The sequence below is a fragment of the Amblyomma mixtum genome, chromosome 6, assembly GCF_055824585.1.
Source record: "Amblyomma mixtum isolate Tamu chromosome 6, ASM5582458v1, whole genome shotgun sequence".
NCBI classification, from domain to species: domain Eukaryota; kingdom Metazoa; phylum Arthropoda; class Arachnida; order Ixodida; family Ixodidae; genus Amblyomma; species Amblyomma mixtum.
The window spans coordinates 146326208-146350894 of NC_143017.1; the positions used below are offsets into that span (position 1 = coordinate 146326208).

Consider the following 24687-nt stretch of genomic DNA (forward strand, 5'->3'; position numbering starts at 1 on the left):
ACCCATACCGCTGGAAGCATACCGCTCGTTGATGTATTAGTCGACAAGGTTTAGATCAAAGTTCATAATTAGGCTTGGACTTCCATAACTTGGACAGACGTCCTTGACCCAGCATACAATGCATACGAGGCATATGACGGGCTACTATGGGCCATCGCTGCGTTATTTCTACAAAAGAACAGGACAAAAAATTTAAAATTTTTTTACCTCGATATCACAAGTAAAAACAGAACGCTTCTCGGCTCTAGGCAAGTAGTTAACCTTTATATCCATTCTTACCATTTCTATCATTCGAAATGCTGTAGGTTACAACGTTTCCAGTTTGGTAGGAGGTTTATATTTGATAAATGGGTTCAAAAATATCTTTAGCCTTTTTTCAGTTTCCATGAGCTCCGAGCCCATACAACTGTGGAATTATTATTAAGGCCCTTAAAGTTTTTGAATAAGTCACTTCACAAGCGCTGTGCGCTCGCTTTGACAACCTGAACCGTTCTTCCTTCCCCACATAATAGGTACCTTTTAATTCGTTACGTTATAAGACGCTCATGAAAATCAAACAGGGTGGAGGAGAAGAGGTGGAGGAAAGGCAGGGAGGTTAACCGGAAGATGAAACCAGTTTGCTACCCTGCACTGGTGGAAAGGGAAGAGGAAATTTAAAGGTGAGAGAGAAAGGGGAGATAGAAAAAGCAGAAAGCTAAAAAGCTTCGGCAAAGTCTCAGCCTGTTGTACAGGTCCGACAGATAGAACGGCTTTCTAAATGTCGACTTAATTAATGTCGAGTCCTTCATTAAAAACGTGTTCCTAAACTTTAAACTTGCCCGTGAGAAAGCACAAGTCAAACCTGTGGTTTATTTTTGTTAAGCAATCCAACATTTTTTGCAAAGCAAGAAGAAGAGAAGGGTATAAGCAGAAAGTCGTCCTCAACGCTATAACGCCTCATCGAAGGTTGCGCGATCGGTGGTCATCACCAGATCAATACAAGGGCTAGAAGATCTAAACAAGTGAAAGCTAAAAAAAGACAGCGGTCTTTTGTGGCTGTTCATGGAGCTCACTGCGCAACAAGCACGGGGAAGGAAAGTAAATGAAAGACCGACCAACGGGAAAGTTGACGGTCCACGGCGTCGAGGTAACGAGGCGCCTACAGGGCTGCCAAGCCTTTGTAGTCCTTGTGCTGCGATAAGCAGCCTTGCCAAGGGGGGAATGAAACTGAAATCTCGTTTATCTCTGCTCCGGACCCCTCGCCGCTTCTCGGCAATCTGCATTTCTCGTTCGTTTCCGAATACGTCCCTTGTCGCCCGATATTCACACATGCGACAGGCCGGCTCAACCGCTGCTCATTCTTTTCTCTCCGTGCGCGACACCGGCGATAAGTTTGAGTGGTGATCGTCGCGAGCACTCTAGGAAGGTGGCCACAGCCAAGTGAGTAGTCTTCCGAAGTCTATCCGTCCACTGTTGCGATAGTCACCCGAAAGAAACTCGCAGATCACGGTGCATAAACCGGTAACCGCATGAAGCAACGTTCCTCGCGACACAACGTACGATGGCCGCAATCTGTTGCTGTTACGCCCGAGAGAAGCACCGAGACTTGGCAACAGAGCGAAGCGTTTTCAATGTTCCTTTGTTGCCGTCACCACACCGTTCAGTCACCTCGAGTCGTCAGGGAAGTGTAACTGTGCTGGTACCCCTTTTTTAAGACTAACAACGTTAAGTACGATAAATAAAGTACGTAAAGTACGATAAACGTAAAGTACGATAATGAAAATTCTTCAGGTAATACGTAGCAATTCTAAGGAACACAGCGGAGTGGTGAAAACATTTTGCAATGCTCAGACTTCCAAGAAATGACTTTTGTCTCCCACACGTTTCTTTCCACATGATTAACACAACAGCCTTGCTTCTTCCGATATTCCCACCAAGTTTTCACTCAAATATTTCGATGCATGGCTTAGATGAAAAGCGAGCGTCGGCAGCTTCTTCGCTGAAACCGCGCTAGAGAAACGACCTTCGCTCGCAAGATAGCTAGATCAGAAGTTGATCATCATCATCATCAGCCTGACTACGCCCACTGCAGGGAAACGGCTTCTTCGATGTCTCTGTAATTAACTCTGTGCTCTGTGCCCGCCGTTCTCTCGCAACTGCCTAATCTCACCCGCCCACGTAACTTTCTGCCCTCTCCCGCTACGCTTGCCTTCTCTTGTAATCCAATCCTATACCATTAAGGACCAGCGGCTATCTTGCTTTCACATTACATGCCCTGCCCAGGCCAATTTTTCCGTCTTGATTTCGACTAGGATGTCATCAGCCTGCGCTTGTTCCCTCCCCCTCTCCGCCCGCTTCCGGTCTCTTAATTTTACGCCTATCATTTTGTCTTTCCACAGCTCGCTGCGTTGTCCTCAGCTTAAGCTGAACCCTTTTCGTTACGTACCCACAAGGGTTTCTTCTATTGGCTACTTACTTAGCTGTTTTCGGGCGACAAGCGAAATGTTCTACCTGTACAGGCACACCGAGTGTTATACGAAGCACGCCACCAGATGCTGTGCAGCAACTATATTCGACGGCTCATATTGCCATTGCCACCTCTGCGAACGCGCCTTGTCTTGACATACCGTGCGACGTCAGCCCACAGTCGTGGCCAGCAGTATTTGTCTTGAATGCGGTGTAGGGTGCAGGTAAACACGAGATGCACCGCTGTTGGTTCCTCGTGCGAAGGCTGCAGAATTTCTTCTCGTAAGCTGTTCGAAACGACCACGAAAAGGGGCGCTGTCTTGCCTCAGGCGAAGTGCTTCCCATAATTTCACGTAATGAAGACGGCAGTCCGGCAATTAGGAAGACAGTGAGAAAGCTTCCAAGAGAAAGTCTTTATTAGGCTCACTTGGACCTAGACAGGAGTGAATGACTCCGCGGCGCCGACGACAACAAGCGTGCCCTGCGGCAGTCAGAATGCCAACCTCCGCTCTCTGCCGCGCTCAGTTTAAAGCTGGCAAAGGCTTATCTAGATAAGGCGCCAAAGCAACTGCGGCAATCAGAAACAATATGAAAGCAGTTGCGCATGGCTGCGATCATTCGAGATAAGTCTGGTTGCATCTCGCGTCACGAGCAAATGATAAATTGCCGCTGTTTTCAGCGTGAACAAACACATTCACAGCAACGCAGTTCCAATGTGCACGAGTTAGGCAACAAGCTCATGCAAACATCTAAATGCATTTTGAAGCGAAAGCTTCACTACGGAACCTCGAGCTTCAATCACGGACCGTGTAATTTGACCTTCAGCTGAGTTATAAGTCAAACCGCGAAAAAGAGAAAAGGGAAATTGAATTAATATCCATGACTGGAAGTCGAAGCAGCGGCTGCGTGAACACATCTCCTTTAGGGGCCCCTCAGCGAGACCACTAGGCTCTCGCCGCCGCCAACACGCCTCGTGTTAGACTGCACCACACTCTCGCGCTGCGCAATGGAGAGCGTCGTCTTCATCAACTTCCATCTGCTCCGTCCCGCGGCACTGCCTGCTCACCGTCGTCTTCTACGCAGCACAAATCCGTGTTTTCGCTCCGAGTCGAATGTAGTAAACATTCTCTGTAGTTTTTTGTTGCGAAAGCAACACCACGCGAGCCGCCGAGCCATTCCGCGGAGCTGAGGCAAGGCCATACTGCGCGTGCTCGAGGAGCAGTGACGTCACACGGCGCACAGTTGGCGCGCCGCCGCCGTCGCTGCGCGGGTGACTCAGAGAAGCCGCCGCCGCGCTCAACAGTTGCGCATGCGCAGTAGCTGCGCATAGCTAGCGTGCCGGGGCCGCCGCCGCTGCCGCGCGCTCCCCATCGCCTCTCTCTCTCTCCTCGTTGCTCTCGCAGTCGCAGTCCTCCAGGTTTAACCAGAGTTAAACCACTGCCAATTTTTTCCTCACCTTCATCGAGGCGTTTCTTTAGGCAAGTTATCTACTCTGGCCATCGATTGCGCTCGCTCCTACAGGAGGTTAAATGAGCTACTGCCGGTAGCGTTAACTAAACGAGTCCTGTCCAAGGCCGATAGTTACAAGAGATATCACGACGAGAGACGTGTACGTTGCGCGTCCAAATCATAGAATCCTTTTTTTTTTATTCCAACTAATTTCTTCTAGTTTCCCGTGTGCTATATAGCTTAGGGTTACTTACCTCTTCGCGTTCTTTTTTGTTTAGTTGGTTCATTCTTTAGAATTCGTTCACTGTAACCTACTCAAATTCTCTTCTAGTTAACCATACTGTCAAGCTGCTTTTTTTCTTTGCTTCTTTCCGTGTCCTTGTTCCTTTCCTTATGATGGCCATGATACCAATATTCTACTCGGCGCATTTTTGCTCAGCATCGAGCTGTTTCAAAGCCATGGGTTACCTTCGTATGCTTGGCGTCCATACGCTATACTTAATTCTTCGCGCTGGCACTGCTCCGACCGAACGCCTTCGCATTTTCCTTATGCCAGATATTGTCTTTGCGTTTGGGGCTGAATCGAGAGCTGTACCACTTGTAACACTATACGTCTGTTGCGTGTGGCTTTTGCCCGCACACAACGGTCGTATGCGAGTGCTGCAATGCTGAAAGCGATTGAAAGTGACAGCTGTTATCCGTCGGCCCGCCATTTTTTATTGCTCCCCATAAAACATCAAACGGGGTGGTTGTTAAAAGGTGAGTATAGAGGCGGGGGTACACTTCCGGTAGCAGGGGTAGCTGAACTGAGACCCAAAAACTTGATGCAGACCAGAGAAAGAGGGATAAGGCAGGGCTAGTATACGCAAAATATGTCCCATCTAACACAGGAATATTTCCATCGTCTAGAATGACCGGAGCCTGAAAGCAAAGTGGCCCCAACTCATGCCAATTTTCAAGTAGTAATACGCAGTCGCATCTTTAGGCAGATTCTCGCAAGTATGGATGCGTAGCATTGGTTGACAAGACAAAAGCTCTTTACACGCGCTGGGATCAGGTAGCACGAGAAGTAGCAAACACTTTTCACATCACAAGTAACGTTGACCAGCGTATCAGTCAAACTTTGACACCACCGTCGAAGAAAGGGCCAGCATACCTCCCCACAAGTTGAAAGTGTGCACTATCACTTGAACAAAACTCCCTCATTCTCTTGTATTTGAGTGCAACCATAGAAATCAAACACCATAAATAAACACCATAAATAAGAGTCTGCACTATGTCCTGAGTCCCCGTTCTTGTCTCACGTCTTTCGCGCTGCTAGGTTTGAGTGATGCTATACCAACTCATAGTACTGTTCCTACCGCGCACTTGACAGGAGCTGTGGGGGCCCTTTTCAACCGCTGCTGTCAGCCGCGCTCTCCGACGCCCGCTGCCACCGTGCATAAAAATAGTACAGGGCTTCGCTCTCCCGCTGCCCCAGCGACTCTAAAAAAACAGTGCAGCGGTTCCCCTCGTCGCAGGCGGCGCTCACAAGCTGCGGGTTCGTCTCGCCAAGGTATGGTGGCAACACAAAGCGCTCATGGTTGTCCCGGTTAAAAGATGGCTGCAGAGAACCAGAATGACCCGGCTAAGCACGATAAAACAAGTTTTTCTGATTGAAGCTTTAACGATAGCTCTATTGGCACCTCGCGACCGCATTCACGCCGTCATCGGTTGTTCTAAAAGAAGTCTCAGTGACGTTTCTTATCACGTGGCAGTCTCCTTGAGATCTGCTGTCTCCCTATCTACTCGCTCGACTGCCCTGCTTTGTGAGGTCTTCGTCGTGTCCTACAGATGGCGCTAGTATCAGCTGCTTTTGCCATTGGCTAGAAGCTCCTCTGCCGTCAACGGCTTTGCATTGTCTCGGGTGGTGGTGGTGAAAACTTTATATTGTAAAAAATAGTTTGGGAGCCAGAGTGGCCCCGCTACATGGTCGGCGTCCCTAGTCCGGGACACCGCACGACGAGGCCCCGTCTCTCGCCCGTTTCACCAGAGCCCTTTGGGACTCAAGCGAGGAGCAGTTGAGGAGGGCAGTCTCCCATGCCTCTCTGGAAGGGGTAGGGGAGGGGGGGAGGTGGGGATTTTGAGTACATGCCCACACCATGTGGAAGATATCACAGGTCTCCCCACAGTGCGGGCATCGCCCATCCGTGTTAGGATCGTAATGTTTTATTATTGCAGGACAGAGTAGAGTACCTGTCTGCAGGCGCCTTAAAGTTCGCTCCTCCGTCTTACTCAGCCCTTTTGCAGGGGCCGGGAAAAGGCGGTGGTTGTCGCTATAATGTGTTAATATTTCCCTGAATCGCAGCAGCGGCTGGTTAGTCTCCGAGCCAGAAAAGCTGGGATGAGGAGCCCGGTGAGTAAGCGCTCGGGCAGCCGCGTCAGCGGCCTCATTACCTCGTAAGCCCTGGTGGCCAGGAGCCCAAATGATTCGTTTGGGTGTTGGATCAGTGGCAGTCCGTCGTAGAATACAAGCAGCTAAGGGGGAGATCTCCCCTGCCAAGTAATGTTCACATGCTTTTCGGGAGTCCGTGATGATTATTCTCGAATTGGCGTGGGCGGCAGCAAGCGCTATCGCTACTTCCTCGGCCCGCATTGAATTCGGGGCTCGAAAGGAGAGTCCATCAACGTGCATTTCCTGGTGAACGACAGCGGCCGAGTAAAATCCCGTGGGCGATGGCCCTGCTACGTCTACATAATATACACCGGGTCGGGAGCCGTGTTGTCTCTCAAGAGCCCGAGCCCGCGCTTGTCGTCTGTTTTCATGCATGTCGGTGTCCATGTTACGGGGGAGCGGGGAGACCCAGAGCATATGGCGCCATAGTACTGGGATACGCTCCGCTTCCTCTGGAGTGCAGTCGTGTTGGATGTGTAAGCGGTTTAGCAGGCGGCGCCCAGGAGCCGTCTGCGTGAGCCGCGTGTATTGGTTCATGAGGTGGGCCTCCCGCAGCTCCTGGTAGGAGTTTAGCACCCCCAATGCCTTGAGTTTGGCATTAGAGGTAGCCACCGGGAGATCCAGGGCTCGCTTAGTTGCCTTGCGGATGATGGCGTCTATTCGCGCCTCGTCTTGCTTAGTAGTGCGGAGATATGGCACGGCGTAGAGGATCCGGCTAGTCACGAAGGCATAGACGAGCCGAAGCGCGTCCCTGCCCCGCAGACCACCCCGCTTGTTGGAAACGCGGCGGATCATGCGCCCTACCTGTTCGCCTACTCTCTTGAGTTTCGCAATAGTGGAGTCCGGTCTGAGTCTCTGGTGAATGAAAAGGCCCAGAATACGGAGCTCCTCCACCTCTCTAATAGGACCTCCTAACAGCGAGATGTGTATTGCTGTCCTATCCTTTGGGTTCGCTCTGACATGCAGAAGCTCTGATTTCGCTGGAGCACATTGGAGCCCACAGTCATTAGCATACGCATCGACTATGGAAGCAGCCTGCTGAAGGCGGTCCTCCATGTCCCCAAGGCTCCCCTGAGTGGTCCAAATTGTAATATCATCTGCATATAACGCGTGTTGAATGCCTTCCACCCGGGCCAATTGGCTTGTCTCGGGAGGTAGGAGTGGGCTCACCAGATTTCTAGACCAGAATTAGCTCCTCTGTAGTAGTTTTCGGCAAGAGGCGCCCGTGTGCTGTGCGATGTCAGTGCTCGTTAAAGATCCCCAGGTGGTCGAAATTATTCCGGAGACCTCCACTACGGCACCACTTTCTCTCTTTCTTCTTTCACTCCCACCTTCCTCCTTTCCCGAACGGCGCGGTTCAGGTGTCCGCCGAGATATGTGATACAGATACTGCGCCATTTCCTTTCCTCAAAAACCAATTTACCAATTTATTTATTTTAACTTTTTCCCTTCATCTGTACACTTGCCAGAAGCACCCCCCCCCCCCCCCCCCCTTCGAGCGAGAAGTGAACCGCGCGCGCAGTGAACTGAATGAATAGAAATCAGCCTTGGTCTTTCAAAGGTTTCGGAACACAGATTGCCTAAGGTTGATTTGGCAAGCGAGAACAAAAGGTAATCCCAATCTCCACGGCTCGACTTGTAACAAGAGCAACGTGCCTTGATTTTTTATAGCCCTCCCGTTTGTAGACGGCGGCTTTTTTGACTGAAAATGATTAAGCATATCAGCCGGCACATTAGTGCACATCCGGCCAATTTTTTAACAGCATCACAACAACTTGGACCGCAGCGGTGGCCTAGTGGCTTGAGCATCCTCCTCACATGCGGGAGGTGCGGGGTTCGATCCCCAATGCCGCCGGGTACCCACCGGGGATACAATGGGTACACGCTTCGCCTAGCCTGGCGTTCGGTTTATTCAGGGTGAAATGCTTGTGAAGAGGAGCTTTGACCCCACCATGAGCAGACGAAAATACCTTGTGCCATGGCGCTCTTAGGCCATAAATGCCCTTGCGCCTTAAAAATTCACTATCATCATCAACAGTATCACAACATCCCACCCCGGCCACGGCGGTCGCATTTCGATGGAGCCGAAATTCTTGAGGCCCGTGTACTATGCGATGTAAGTGCAGGTTAAAGAACCCCAGGTGGTCGAAAATTCCGGAGCCCTTCACTACGGCGTCTGTCATAGCCTGAATTGCTTTGGGACTTCGGAGCAATAGCGCAAACAGGACAAGGGACCAAGAGCGAGTAGACACACACAGCGCTATTTCAACGTTGTTAAAGCATATTTCTAGTTCAACAGGCCCTTTTCAATAGCGCTGTGTGTGTCTACTCGTTCTTGGTCTCTTGCCCTGTTTGCGCTATTGCTCCGAAGTATGAACCAACAAGCCCGAATTTCAACGTTGCTTTGGGACGTTAAACCCTATAAGTGTCTAAACAGTGTCGAACAAACACTCGTACAGCGCTCTGTGACAAAGAGGAGTGCCATAACAGGATGAAAAAGGCAAGCTGTTTACGCGTATGTCCTATTATTTGGTCGACGCTTTTGTGATACGGTTAAACAATTGGCCCGATACACGCACCCTGTCAACATGTGGACGCCAGCACTGGTTATCGGGTGTGAATATCTGAGTGAGCGCTGAAAGCATATTGTTCTTTAAGTGGTCTGTTTGGTGAACTTTTTGAGTGCAAGTGCGTACATTATAAATTTAGTACAAAGACTGTATTGAGTGATAAATCATTAGACCGAGAACAAAGATCTCATTTGTATAAACAGCGTTGTCATCATCATCGTCATCGTCATTATCAGCCTAACAAAGACTGCAGAACAAAGAACTCACCAGTCTGTCTCCAAATAACCCTTTCCTGTGACAGCTGCCGCCACCTTATGCCCGCAAGCTCCCTAATCTCATCGACTCACGTGGCTTTCTGCTGCCCCCTGCTACGCTTGCCCTCTCTTGGAATCCACGCTGCTACACTTAAGGACCATCGGTTATCATTCGTTCGCATAGCATGCCCTGCCCATGCTCATTTCTTCCTCTTGATTTCGGCTAGGACGTCATTATCTAGCGTTTGCTCGTTGGCCCACTCTTCCCTTTTCCTGTACGTTAACACTGCAACTATTTATTTATTTGAAGGTACTGTCAGTTCCTAGTTGGAACATTTCTTGACATTTTAGATCTGGGTGAAAAAAATCGCATCAGTTAAGACAAGTGTCAATAGAAGTCTAGAGGCCTTCTTTTGAAGAAAAAAAAATCTCCAAATATCATGCTCCTAAGTGTAAGAAATCACCTTACTTCACGTATTTTTAGAAACGGCGCGCGACAACGCTAAAATATCCAATTTGTCAGCAGATGTAATAGTTTTCACAAATTAATGAATTAGAGAGGTAATTTTTGTTGGTGGCGTTAAATAAATTTCAAATGAATTCGCATCGGTGTGGCGACCAGACACTCCGCTGGAGACTTGGGGCGGCTTCGTTCCGGCTGTGTGAAACATTGTCCTTCGATGCCATTCGGTCCGCACACGATGTACACAAATTCACTGGTAAGCAGAGAAGGCACCGTCATCTCTCCGACTCTTAAAACTCAGAAGCTCTTCTAGCAATCTGGGTCGTCCAATCATTTTTTCGGTAAGCATATGACCTTCCTAAGCAGTCGACATTAATGCTTTATAAATTTTCAACGCTGTTCAGCCCTTAAATGAAGCTGCGTCTGGTGGAATGCTGTTTAGTGCGTGTGGACGATATGTTCATATTAAGAAAAATGACACTACCGTACAGGTATTCCGACCTTAGTTTAATATGTCGCCAAATAGACGTGCTGTGGGTGGTGTTCCATTTAATTAAATACAATTGATTTATTAAGCCATGACGCATGGCATTCGCTATGCATCACTGCTTTGAAAGTTGAATTATCTTGTGAAGCACATGCTAAATCAAGCGAAAAGTAAGTGACAAATGCTAATTTCACACGTTATGACTGGCTTTTTAAATCCTGCGATTAGCTCAGAACTAGCGTGACTATCATGGCACACACTGTACACCATGACCATTCCGCCCAAACATACTCTTAATTAATAAGTGAAGTAGGGAAACCGTTCCTTTGTGCTGTCTTATCGCAGTTATGTTCAACACTGATGGCAGCTACTAATGCTGTACGTGAGACTTCCGGAAATGAAATCCGTGTTTTTTCCGACCGCTGCAGAAGCTGGCGCCGCACCGATGCGACTCCCTCTTTTTTAATTTATTTCTCGCCATTAACGAAAAGCTCTTCTTTATTTTTTTATGTGTGAAGCTAATTAAATGGATCGAACATTTCGTTATTTTCTTTTGTCTCGCGCAGCTTCTCAGTGTTTTCTAGAGCCAGGTGAAGCCGCTTCAGCACAATCAGGATATCTGCAATTAAATTAAAAAACAACGCCAGCAGTTTTCAACTTTAACGCGAATAATGCTATAACATGGTTTGAGACAACACGGAGAAAAAGTTCTGCCTGAAAATATAGACTCCAAATTTACTTTAAAAATAAGGAAATCTTGAAATTTTTCCTCTGTTAAGCGCTCCTATTTTGAACTAAAATGCCGTCATCCACGGTTTATATTTTGGGAAACACAGGACATCTCAGTACCTCACTACACGCACAGACAAACTTAATCGGCAAGGAAGGGTTCCTAAAAGAGCATATTTAGAAGGGAAAAAAAAGTTTTCTTCGAAAGAAGGCCTCTGCACTTCATTTGTAATGTCCTCATATAATGTCTCGTATCGGGACCTTTCAGGTATATATTGAAACATCTTACCTGATATGATTTTTTTTCAGCTGAATCTAAAATGTCAAGAATCTGGGGCGTCTCCTTTTGTGTGGAATGACCTAGGAGGTAAAAGTACTCTACGACAGCAGCACAGGATAAGGGCCCGCTGATAGCACGTGCCGCTTCCTGGCGAGCTAATCAGTTACACGATTCGGCGTTAGAAAGCGTTGCGATAAGGTTTTCCACGCTGTCGCGTTTTCCATTTACTTCCTAACCTGGGAATTATTCGTGCGAACGCAGGTCCCAATCTCCGCGCTTGTCTACCGGTGTAAAAAAGTTTTTCATCTACAAGCTGCGTCGTAATCAGTGCCACATGCGTTGACTTCTTGTGTAGAGCCCAGCATTATCTGCAAGCTGCCTCCCGTAAAGTGCATCGACAGTGTACGAAGCGTCTGCAGCTCTGAGGCCGATGTATCAAGCCACGTCACATGACGAGCGACTGCATTTGCGCACTCCGGCGGCAGCATCACGCCAAGCTACACCTGTGGATTCATTCCTACGCAGGGAATCCTTTCTGTGAACGCAGGTGAGAGCAGTTTATAACTTGTGCCTCATCTGCCGCGGCTTGCTGGTGGCGTCTGCTGCTGTTGCTGCTGTAGTACGTGTTTGCTTGCTCCATGTGCAAACTTTTCTGAAGTGTCTACTCCTGTGCAGTGTACTTCGTGTAGCCTATCACTTTCCGATGAGCTACAGAAGATCATCCCCGTGTCTGCCTCTCGCCGGTGTTTACTTTATTTGCCGCAAAAAAATGCCGCTTGTGTCAGCACACTGTTGTATTCCTTTGGTCTCAAGGTCACGGCCCCTCTTGGTCGCCTGGTGCGCTGTGGGGTGGGGCGGCGGCCTGGCTGTCAGGCTCAGACGAACGGAGGATATACATATGCATTCTTCCCTGAAATTTTAACACCCCACAACTGTCGCGCAGAGTGGGGCCTGATCTTGGAACATTCGTTGTCTGGACATTAAAAGTTCTAGTCTTAGCGTGAACACCGATTTGCTAGGGCCGACGGCATGCTTTCTTGAGTGTGACGTAGATTTTGCAGAAGCATGTTTGAACTCTTCATGCTTAGCGCATTCGTAAGGCATTGTGTAGAGGGATCTTTCCAGAGTTTTACGTAACGTCAGTAATTTAACACCCATCTCAGTCCTTCCTATCGATTCTAAAATAAACCAACGCATTTTGAATAAGAGAGCATTTGGGCACCTACTAAAGAAAGAAGGCAATAGTGAAAGAACAAGCGGAGTTTCTAGAACGAAATTATACCAAACAGGCGCTATCGTATGCGGAAGGTCACATAATTCTGAACATTGAAAAGCGTATTTATAGAACTAGGAATTTCTAATTTCAGGCAGGCTTCTTCTGTTAATCACGATATTTTGCTCCGAATGTTGTCCTCGTGTGTATAAGAGGTGTTGGGTGTGCATTACTCAAGCACTATCTAAGAGAACAAAGACAGTTCGTTTCATTGCAAGAGTCTAGTTCCCGGCTTCTTGATTTAAACTGCGGGGTTTCTAAGTGGTCAATTTTAGGTGCACCTTTATTTCTTCGCATATTAACATGTTAACATCCCAAACACGCCATCCATTGCTGTTATATATATAGTGATGACACTAGTGTTTTTTTGCTCTGTCTATAGTACTGAAGATGAATTTCACGTTGGCAATGGATTGATTAAACACCTCGGTGATCTTCAGCTGATGTTCAGCGTTATATGTTGGCCAGATCACCGATGAGAGCGGCTTCCAATAGGAGTTTCACAAGGTGATGCAGGTGTTGGGTGACAGGAATCATATATTTTCGGGTTACACTTACAGGCAACACAAAAAGTAAGAGATGCGGTACGCCGCTGCATGCCGGTTTTGGCCGCGCAGGGTGCACTTAATTATTTCCCGCTAGCCGTTATGAATCAAATAGTCGCGCACGGCTACCCAGAAATACACGGAGCCCTGGGGCGACCGCGGGAGGTTTAAATATGCGACAGCGCACAGTCGCTGCCCCGTCAAGTTTAACCACACTCGCAGCGGTACGTCGGTTCCTCTGGCATGCAGCCAACACACGTTTTGTTTATCGCAGCAGTCGCATGTCATTGTTTTACGCATCCATCGGCCGCAACTCTCGCCTGGCTTTACGGGTGCATCGCGCGCACACGGCGTGTTTACGCCTGCCGAGGCCAGTCATTGCAATTCTTGGGTAGCTGTGGAGGCATGGAAAACAGGGGGGGTGACAAGGAAGGCAGGGATGAAATATGAAGCACCAGTCCGTGTGGTCTTCTTCGTATTTCGTCAGTTTTTCGCTTTACCACCCGCAATGATGTACCCACTAGCTCAACTGTCCGCTTAATCGCAGAGAAACAGGATAGATTGACACGTTAAAACGTTATAACATTTCTGAATCAGTTAAAAAAAACAGAGCCGCCGCGGTGGCTCCGTGGCTATGGTGCTCGGCTGCTGGCCCAAAAGACGCGGGTTCGATCCCGGCTGCGGCGGTTGAATTTCTTTGGAGGAGAAATTCGAGGCCCGTGTACTGTGCGATGTCAGTGCACGTTAAAGAACCCCTGGTGGTCGAAATTTCCGGAGTCCTCCACTACGGCGTCTCTCATAGCCTCAGTCGCTTTGGGACGTTAAACTCCATAAACAAACCAAACCAACCAAAAAAACAGACATATTACAAATTGATACTCTCGTCTACACTATTCTCTTTTTGCCTTGGGGGTACCACCATCAAAATTAACCTGTCGCTTTTCGCGCTGAAGAAAAAAAGTGACGTCAGTTTGTAAGCTTCTCTTCTTTGCACACGGAGCCGTTCTTTGATAAGCTCAGCATGCTTTTACCTGATCGTGCATAAATTATCACCCTAGACATTCCGTCTCCGAGATACAGATCACGTACAATTTATTCAGAGTTTATTCCGTGCAATCTTAGTCATGGCATTCAGATAAATTTCGGTTCAGATAAATTTCAGCCTTAGACGATTCTTCCTCCCATGGATAACGACAGCCTGAGTCCGTGTTCCAATGAATTCTCTAAAACCTTGGTGCTTTTCCAGCTTATTTCTGAATAGAATGTGGCATTAACGTGCATTTAAACAACACTGATTGATGGCGACTTATTCTGAACGAAGAACAGGCACTAAGAGCAAAGAGACTTATACCCGTACCACACGCGCACAAGAAATGACAAAATACACTAAATGCCATTATTTTCGAAGTTGGGGCTATAATTCCAAGCTTAATGTCATTGTGCGCACGTCTCGGTCAATATAACGCCTGGGAACCAGTCAGAAATGTCGCCCCATTACGAACAGTCTAATGAGCATATCATGTCAGTAAAGTTGTCTAAACGTGGCGTCAGTATTATTCTACAGAAAATGCTGCAGTTATTGCCTGACAGTTTTATGCAGTAGCCTAAAACTTCGGTGACAGCCCACGAATCAAGATTGTTTGTCAGATGTTCCGGTAAAAGCGCTCTTTGAGTGAACGTTCAGAATAAACCATTTCCTGCTAATAGCAAGTTGTCGCTAACAAAGTCGCATGCTTTTCTGCACGTGGAGTGGAGACGATAGTGCGCATTTCTCAGGGCCAATAAGCTATTGCATTCTAAGCCAGCAAAACAGTATGCTCAGAAGTCATACACGCAGAACAGTCAGTATTATAGTCCAGATAACCTTAGCTTAAGTTTTTCAGTTTACGGGATTTAACGTCCCAAAACGACTCAAGATATGCGGGACGCCGTAGTGGAGAGCTCCTGAGAATTTCGGCCACCTGGGGTTCTTTAACTTGCACTCACATCACACAGTACACGGGCCTCTAGCATTTCGCCTCCATCGAAATGCCACTGCCACAGCCGGGATGAACCCGCGTCTTTTGGGTCCGCAGCCGAGCGCCATTGCTACGAGCTACAGCGGCGGCTAAATGTCCGAAGAGAAAGAATTCAACTTCCTAATGGAAGAAATCAAAGAGCAGTTGTTTCCCTGAAGAATACGCCACGCGCTAAAAACACTGGCCGAATCTGCCCCCGAACCATCGACAAGTCCTTGGAAGCACGAGCTCGGCATTATCACCGCGAGATGGAAACCAGCTGAACAAGCTACCCAGAGCCCATTACAACCAGCAACAATGACTTGCTGGAAATCATCCGTGTCATTTTGCCCCCACAGACAATCTTAGCGTGAGAGAAAGGAATTTCTATGTAATTCAAACCTAAGTGTGTACAACTTCGTACCACCGTCCCTCAAAAGAAAAGCAGGTTGGGAAGTGACAGGCCACTGTAGCGTTCGTTTTAATGAATGCAGAAAATTGGTCGGACTCGCATCTCTATCGAAAAAAATTCGCTGTGGCTTAGCTTGGTTAAGCCCGGTAATTGCGAAAGCAATGTCCGTACCTACGCCATGGTTCAGCTGGTAGTGTACCTGGTGGTAGTGCTTGTGGTTACACTTGTGGTGATGCATCGGTTATACAATCCAATCCAATCCAATTAAAACCTAATCCAATTCAATCCAATCCAATCTAATCTAATCTAATTTAATCTAATCTAATCCAGTTAAATCCAATCTAATCCAATCTAATGCAATCAAAGTCAAATGAAGGTCAATGGTGGTCACCGCCGCGGCACGGCAAAGGCGTGAAAGTGCAAGTAGTATTGCTTTTGCAATAAAAAAAAAATTAGCCAGTGGCTTAGCTCTGGTTAAGCCTAAAAGCTGCAGTTGTGCTTGGTTTGACGTCATGGCTGTCGCAGTTCGGGCACAATGCACTGGGAGCACCACGATAACGGTGGATGGTGGTGGAAAACATTTATTTACACATGCACTACTGGAGGTATTGCATGAGCTGACCCAGAGGGGGCCAGCCCTTACAAGTACTAGGTGGAGGTCCCTAGTTCGGGACCCCAGTGGCGTCGGCCGCCGCCCGGGCTCGCGCGACCAAGGCCCGTTGGGCCTGCAGGTCAGAGCAGCCGAGCAGGGTCGCCTCCCAGTCCTCCCGGGTTGGGTTGGGGTGAGGGGGGATAGCAGGGTTGGAGGGGCAGGCCCACACCATGTGGTAAATGTCCGAAGACTTCTCCGCACAGTGCGGACAGCTGCCCGAGAAAGAAGGGTCGAAGTGTTTGAGAGCTGCCGGGCACAGCAAAGTATTGGTATACAGGCGAAGCAAAAGCCGCTCCTCCGCCTTTGAGAGACCTTTGCACGGGCGGGGATAAAGACCATGGCCAGATTGATAATGTAAAACAATGTCTTTAAAGGAGTAAGCGGGAGTGAATTCGAGTTCCTGATCGTCGGGGTCGGAGGGGAATGTCCGGTGAGAGAGCGCGCGGGCGGCGGCGTCAGCTGCCTCATTTCCCTCAAGGCCCATGTGAGCAGGAGTCCAAACGATACGCCGGTGCGCGGGGTCCCCGGTGTAGACGCTGTTTTGGAGAATGCGGTAGGCTAGATATGGTACCCAGCCCTGCTCGACGTTCCGACATGCCCCTCGCGAGTCGGAAATAATTGTTTTTGAATTGGAATCAGATGCAGCCAACGCAATGGCGACCTCCTCCGCGTGTGTTATGTCACGGGCTCGGAAAGTAAGGCCGTTCACTGTTTTGGATTGGTGGATGACTGCGGCCGTGTACCATCCCCCGTGGTGGGGGCCGGAGGCATCCACGTAGAATACGCCGGGTTTCGATCCATAGTGGCGGGCCAGGGCTTCAGCCCGCGCCAGGCGCCGGCCATTATGGTCTTCACGGTTCATGTTCGCGGGAAGAGGGCGCACGTGGAGGGCGCATCTCCACTGGGATGGAATACGTACGCGCTCTTCCATAAGAGTGGTGTGTTGGATGTGCAGTCGGGCAAGCAGGCGGCGACCCGACGATGTCTTTGAGAGACGTGTGTATTGGTTGGTCAAGTGGGCTTCCCGGAGCTCCCGAAATGTGTTCACCATGCCCAGCCCCAGGAGGCGCTTGTTGGAGGTGTTCACGGGGAGGCCCAGAGCTCGCTTAATAATTTTGCGGAGGATGACTTCGAGTGAATCCTCGTCTTGCTTCCGCAGGTGGAGGTATGGAGTCGAATATAGAATTCGGCTGGTTACAAATGCATGCGCCAGCCGCAAGGCGTCCTTACATCGTAACCCCCCGCGCTTGTTAGAAACCCGGCGGACCAAGCGGCCCACCTGGTCCCCCACCTGACGGAGTTTGGCCAATGTTGTTTCTGACCGTCTGTTTTGATGTATGAAGAGCCCCAGTACCCGGACTTCGATATTTTCAGGAATTGGACCTGTCTCAAGAGACAATGAAATTTTGGCTGTGCACTTTGGTGAGGGGCGTATGTGCACAAATTCAGACTTTTGGGTGGAGCATTGGAGGCCGCAGCGGCGAGCATAACGGTCCACTATGGTCGCCGCCTCCTGCAGGTTGGCCTCAATGTCTCCAAGGGAACCCTGTGTAGCCCACAGGGTGATGTCATCGGCGTACAGCGCATGCTGCACACCGGCGACAGCGCCCAGCTGGGCCGGTAGGCGCATCATAGCCAAATTGAACAACAGGGGAGACAGCACCGCGCCCTGGGGTGTACCCCGGGTTCCTAAATGAAAAGGGCCATGTTCTTTATCCTGGACTCGAATGTAAGATTGTCTGTCGGTTAAAAATTGCCGAATGTATTGAAAGGCGTTTTTGCCGCAGTTAGTTTGAGAGAGGTGGGTGAGAATGATCTCTAGGGAACGTTGTCGAATGCACCCTTCAAATCCAAGGCGAGTACGACCTTGTCATTGTGAGGGCATTCGACGGGGTCGAGGACATCCCGATTTAGTTGTAGCAGGACATCCTGTGCAGATCTTTGTGGGCGAAACCCGAACATGGTGTCTGCGAAAAGGTGTTTGGATTCCATGAACTCGGACAACCTGTCACGTACAACGGTGGAGGCGTTTGGCCGTCCACACACTGCCTGTACGGTGGCGGAGGAGGAGACGCACGTGTAGTGAATACGGTGCTGTATTATATAGAAGGTTGCTTTAGAGACATGTACTGTGGTGTCCATTCCTTTGGGTGTACACCAAGATACTAGAGACAGCCATCTCCTTTCCTTACAACGAATTTTCATTTCATTTTATTTTCCTTAAGGCTCTTACGGCGCGGTTCGGGTATCCACCGAGATATGAGAGACAGGAGTCGTTTCCTTTCCTTAAAACCAATTTTCTTTTCATTTTCCTTCCCTTACGGCGCGGTTCGGGTGTCCACCGAGATATGAGAGTTTGCTAGCGCACTGTTTGTATTTTATTTATTTTTATTTATGCCGGGTGTGACCTCACTCGGTTTCGCGCATGCGCAGCTGTGGCAAATCTTGGCTCTCACGGCTGATGATGATGATGATGAAAACTTTATTTGGAACAAGGCAGTTTTGGACACGTCGGTCCTTGGGCCCCCGCACGGCCCCACTGCACTCAAATGTTCATGTCCCGGAGGCTCATAACACTGGCAGCCCGGAATGTGGCGATGGCTTGCTTGGCCGGGTCTTTGGAGCGCAGTAGGGTCTCCCATGCCTCCCAAGTGGTAAGGTGCTCCAGGCCCCGCGGGGGAGGATCCGCCGGGCAGAGGAATCGAAACACAGCACATTTTCGCGGACACCATGTTCGGTTTTCGTCCTCACAAGTCAGCACAGGATATACTTCTGCAGCTCCACCACGACATTTTAGATCCCTTCGAATGTCCCCACAACGACAAGGTGGTCCTGGCCTTGGATCTTAAAGGCGCATTCGACAACGTCAAACATGAAGTAATCCTGGACCACCTCAGTAACACTAACTGTGGCCACAAAGCATTCCATTACATAAGTCAATTTCTTACAGACCGTCAAGCCTATATACGCATACAAGATGCGGAACACGGGCCATACACCATCGGCTCGAGGGGAACACCTCAAGGCGCGGTCCTGTCTCCCCTGCTCTTCAATTTGGCAATGCTTCGCCTTCCCTCCAAATTGTCTTCTCTGCCCGGGATACATCACGCTCTTTATGCGGATGACATTACAATCTGGGCCACGCAAGGCAACCTGGGCCACATGGAGTCCTGCCTGCAAGCAGCGGCGACCCTAGTCGACGACTACGCGGCCTACTGCGGACTCCAGTGCGCCCCAGCTAAATCAGAATTTGTGCACTTACGTCCCTCCACTCGGGACACAACTCCGCTTCGCATCAGTCTCCCCTCGGGACCGATCCAGGAGGCCAAGGAGATCCGCGTCCTTGGCCTCTTCATACACCACCAACGCCGAGTCGACACCACCATAGCCAAACTTCGCACGGTGGGCGACCAGGTGGGCCGAATGGTCCGCCGGGTCTCCAACAAGCGGGGCGGATTACGAAGCAAGGATGCACTGCGGCTTGCCCACGCTTTCGTAACGAGTAGAATCCTCTACTCAACTCCCTACTTGCACCTGCGCAAACACGATGATGACCAACTGGAGGTCATCCTGCGGAAAGTCATCAAGCGGGCTCTCGATCTTCCTGTCACCACGTCCAACCAGAGGCTTCTGGCCTTGGGCGTGGTGAACACATTTCGGGAGCTTCGAGAGGCCCACTTAGTCAACCAATACACGCGTCTTGCACAGACCACGTCAGGTCGCCGCCTCTTGGACCGGCTACACATCAAACACGACTACCACATTGAGGAAAGGGAGAGAGTGCCAGAACCCTGGAGACGCGCCCTCCGGGTCCGACCCCTTCCCCGCAACATGTCCAAAGAAGACCATAGCGGTCGTCGCCAGGCGCGCGCGGAAGCGTTGGCGCGATACTATGGTAACCAAGAACATGTGTATTACGTAGACGTTGCCGGCCCACACCACGGGGGGTGGTACACGGCCGCAGTCGTACACAACACAAACACAGTTAACGGGCTCACTTTCAAAGCCTACAGCGCAACACACGCGGAGGAGATTGCCATTGCTCTGGCTCTCACGAATCCCAAGTCAAAACACATCATCACCGACTCGCGAGGGGCCTGTCGGAACTACGAGTTGGGCTGGGCTCCCCCGCTTGCCTGGCGCATACTGGAATATAGCTGTCGATCTGAAGATCCAACTCCACGCAACCTGATTTGGGCCCCGGTCACCAGGGACTCCAGGGAAACGAACAGGCCGATCAGGCCGCCCGCGCACTCTCTCCCCGGGCTGTCTCCCTGTCCTTGGAAGGGTACTCCCAATCAGACAATCTGGCCATTACATTCAAACAAATCACCGATTACTACAAGGAGGAGCACCGGCGCTACCCGGCCCCTTGTAAGGGTCTGGATCGCGCTGACGAGCGCCTCCTCATCAAAATTCTCACTAATACTGTACTGTGCCCGGCGGTGCTTAAACATTTCAATACATCCTTTGATGGCACGTGCCAGTTTTGTGGGGAGGTGTCTGACACCTTCCACATGGTTTGGGCGTGTCAATCTAACCCATCTATCCCCCCCAACCCCAACCCCACCAGAGAGGACTGGGAGGCGGCCCTGCTCGGCTGTCAAGACCTGAAGAGCCAAAAGGCCTTGGTTCAACGGACGCGGGCGGCGTTGCTTGCCAATGGGGCCCCGGAATAGGGGCTCCACCTAGTACTGTGAGGGGAAAGGGCCAATAGGGTCCTACCCCAATCACCTTTCTGTAAAAATTTAATTGCTTATAAATGTTTTTCACCACCACCACCACCAGAGGAAAAGAATATGGTCGAGAGTGGCTTTGGAGTGGTGGCAGAGGGTACAGGAAGGGTTTGTGTGGACTTGGTGATAGCGCGAGCGTATATAAGGTGAGGGTAAGGTGCGTGTTTGGAGCCGACGGCTCACGCGAAGCGCGGGTGGGGTGCGGGTAGTGAAGCTTTTCGCTTCAAAACGAAAGCTAGCGTAGCAAACCTTTTATTGCGAAAGCAATACTACGCTCATGAACGGCCTTTCGCGTAGCGGCGGCCGGTAGCCACGCATGACATTTAGAATTACCTCTGACGTCATGCGGTGCCTAGTGACGTCATAGCGTGACGTCATACCAGGGTGAGACATGGGCTACCAAGTCGAGTCGTCGCGCAGCGGCGGCCGGTAGCCCCGCCTGACCTGTAGACGCGGCGCACTGCGTTCCTTCTGTTGGAGGCGCTGCGCTTTTGCTTTCGCAACCTACCAGGCTTAACCGAAGCTAAGCCCCCGCCAAATTTTTCTGGCTGCCGAGACGATTACAATCTTGCAGTAGAGTCTAATGATAAGTGTCGCGCAATTGGTTTTCATACAACAAATACTAATTAACGGGCGCCCTTTTCAACCTCATTTTCTTCAAACGTTTCTGAGAAACTTAGGCGTGAGCACGCCTTTCGAAACAAGTGATTCTCGTCTGGTATGAACCTAAGCTTCTCTTTGCTTCATCGCCGTCACGTTTTTGTTCCGCTCAGTGAGTGGAAGATGTACGCAAATGAAAGCAACGCTACGCAGCTTGTTTTGCCACTCTCACGGTTCCTTTTCATGCAAGGCAATCTCTAGCAGATATTAGCCAATGGCACTTCTTGTTAAAAAAAAGGCGGTGCGAAGGTGCGATGAAATATTTATGAAGTGTTTCACAACCACTATATGCCTCCGCCCTTCTCTCTTTTCTTGTAAGCTGGCAACGAAGTCACAAGACCAATGGAGCTGGCGGTTCGAAGCCGAACGAGTGAGTACTCCTTCATGCCATCTACCAGACGATGCGTCTTCGATCTGTAAGCAGGATGTATGTTCTCTGAATCTGTTGGTATAGAGTAATGGGCGAAGCTTGTGTTTAGGCTGGCATTCTCCATTGTTCCCTTAACACCAGTTTACCAAAATGTAAAAATATACGCACGTTTCAGAACTGCAAAAGTAAATGAGCTCTACTGTATTGTCTGCAAAACCATTAGACACGCGTTTTCATTTTGAAACTTTAGTTGCAGACATATTGCTCACATTTTCCTTGATTTGTCTGCTTTCCTAATTTTCAACTTTATTGGCGCTTGCAATGCAACATATATTAAAATCTTTAGGATTGACTGCAGAAACTCCCACGGTGCAGAAACGCTTTTACAAATCTGGCACAATGCCCCGCCGCGGTGGCTCAGTGGTTACGGCGCTCGGCTGTTGACCCGAAAGACGCGGGTTCGTTCCCGGCCGCGGCGGCGGAATTTCGATGAAGGCGAAATTCTAGAGGCCCGTGTACTGTGCGATGTCAGTGCACGTTAAAGAACCCCAGGTGGTGGAAATTTCCGGAGCCCTTCACTACGGCGTCTCTCATAGCCTGAGTTGTTTTGGGACGTTAAACCCTAGCAAACCGATAAGCTATACAAATCTGGCACTATTTAAAGCATGTACATTACCGTCCATACCACTCCCTAAGCACTCATGCTGACCAATTTGATTCAAAGGAAAACAAATCATCGCCAAAAAGCAGGAACTTTTGCAGGGGTCTTCTCAGAATTTCGCAGCGCACGAGAATCAGTCGAATATCTTTGAAAACATGCACTACGCTGGCTGTAACATTTTTCTCTTTCAGTTGATTAGATTTTTTTTTTCTTGAAAATCTCAACGCAGATTGCTGCGATCTCATAACAACAAAATAGGGGTTTAACGTCCCAAAGCGACTCAGGCTGTGAGGGACGCCGCAGTGAAGGGGCTCTGGAATGGTGTTCTTTAGCGTGCACTGACATCGCACGGTACACGGGCCTCTAGCAATTCGCCTCCGTCGAAATGCGACCGCCGCGGCCGAGATCGAACCCGCGTATTTCGGGTCAACAGACGAGTGCCATAACCACTGAGCCACCGCAGCAGCACGGGAAAAATAGTAATGCCGTAGTTATTTGTAGTATATCAATGTAACCGACGTGGCATACAGTCGAATCTCGCTTTTAGCTTGACCAGATTTTATTCATGAACTACGAGACACAATGTCCGCCTTCCCTGCGTAGATAAGACACCACCTTTACATTGGTAGGAAACGTATGTTCACCAATAAAAAAAAAGCGATGTCGTTTTACGCAAAAACAACATTCTGGATGGCAGTGACCATAAATATTGATTGCTTGAGGCCCTCACATTATATGACCATGCACGACATACATACAAGCTTGCAACGACAATCGGCGAATATTTACGATTAATTGAGAGGCAGTGCATTGAAGAATTAAACCTACAAATAAATGTTTGATTATGGCTGAGAGTAACAATCTGTCATTTTAGGCACAAGGCATGCTCTGCTATCATTACTTGAAAGACATTACAAGTATATACGAGCGCCGTACGGATGCCCATGTTTCCTAAAGCCAAGTGCGCCTTGATTCTAGGTTCCAGCGAAATTGCAGAACAAGCCATCGAAAACGGCGTTGGCTCTGGCAATGGAATCCCGCTGCGAAGTCTCCCCGGTGTCGAGCAGAATGTAAACATCCGCTTTGCGCCTGACATCCTCAAAGTCGACATGGAGTGCAGCGCTCCACTCAGCCCCGGTGGCCCTGGCAGCGGCGTCACGCTGGAGTGGACGAGCATTTCGTATGCTGTCAAGCAGGGCAAAGGTATTAAATGGAATGCACTCTTTGGCACGGTACCAAGCTAGGTTCCTACGCTGACAGGTGCAATGTTACCCAGCTCTACTACGTAAAGAAATGAGGATTTCTGGTGAGCCTGGGAGACTTTCAGAAAACGTTCTCTAAACATCATGTAAGAAGTTTTTGTGGTTGTTGTTTTCGCTTTTCCAACCCGTAAGCGTGTTTTGACTCAAGTGGTTTTTCCTGCCGCTCAAATGACGTTCCTGTGCTAGTTGAGTAACAACAAGAATGCACCTTTCGCCAACTACTCACTTAATCAGTTACAACTCTGCAATGTAGAAGGCCTCCGGCCTTCGGCTTTACATCAGTTTTACGCCGTGCGCCAGTTAGAGCTCCCGGAACTGTTGCTGCACCCCCCAAAAAATCTCATATTCGGGTTAAAGAATGTGGCAATTAGGCGTCGTATCTGCAGGGCTCCTTGGTGAGCATAAGACGTTCGCAAGCCCAAAACAAAAACTTTGTTTTCAGAAACGCGGGGCATGGAACATCGAATCCGTGCCAGAATCCATCGAATGCACGGGTCCGTCGCGAAATCGTCAATAAACGTAAATTGAAGGGATCTTGCAAGAATGCAGATTTTACAGAGAGCTTAAATCGACGCTTACTTCAAATTAAAAGCTAGCAAATTCTTGTTATTTTAGCACGACGCTGCCCGAATTCATCAGAAGTGATCCCGAAAATATTACATCACTGTTTCGTTCAGTGGGATATGAAATTAAGCACAGAAAAGGCGTCTTTTTGCGCACATTCTGATAGAGATATTTTAGTGCCTTTTCTTGCAGCTTAAATAATCACTGCATTACGGAAGGTGGTGCATCATAACTACTTAGGGGTTACAATGACACACTTTAACATGGGTTGCGCGCATTAGATATCAGTCCCTCGGACTTTTCTACACTGAGCTATCTGAAGAGGACGCTTACACATGCTCTTAATAAGCCCAAACACTTTTTTTTTACTTTTATTGGGTCCAAGTTAGATCAAGCTTCAATGTATTTGATCTGAAAATGAAAGAAGACGTTTATCAGCTGAAG

General features: G+C 49.2%; 2 protein-coding genes across 3 annotated transcripts in view; one reads left to right on the forward strand and one right to left on the reverse strand.

The window, feature by feature from the left end:
• Positions 1-24687, reverse strand: part of LOC149340684 (uncharacterized) — a 183316-nt gene that overhangs the window by 114728 nt on the left and 43901 nt on the right. The window lies entirely within an intron of this gene.
• The window catches only part of LOC149340688 (ATP-binding cassette sub-family G member 1-like), a 39405-nt gene continuing 15981 nt past the window's right edge, over positions 1264-24687 (forward strand). Inside the window, exons 1-5 of one of the 2 annotated variants that reach the window (XM_089549502.1) lie at positions 1272-1419; positions 5270-5449; positions 11467-11658; positions 21706-21756; positions 23396-23620. In XM_089549502.1, coding sequence (XP_089405628.1) covers positions 21729-21756; positions 23396-23620 — 253 coding nt within the window. In that variant the 5' untranslated portion in view covers positions 1272-1419; positions 5270-5449; positions 11467-11658; positions 21706-21728. Of the gene's footprint in view, positions 1420-5269; positions 5450-11466; positions 11659-21705; positions 21757-23395; positions 23621-24687 lie in introns of both variants that reach the window. The other variant, XM_089549501.1, reaches the window with a different exon arrangement.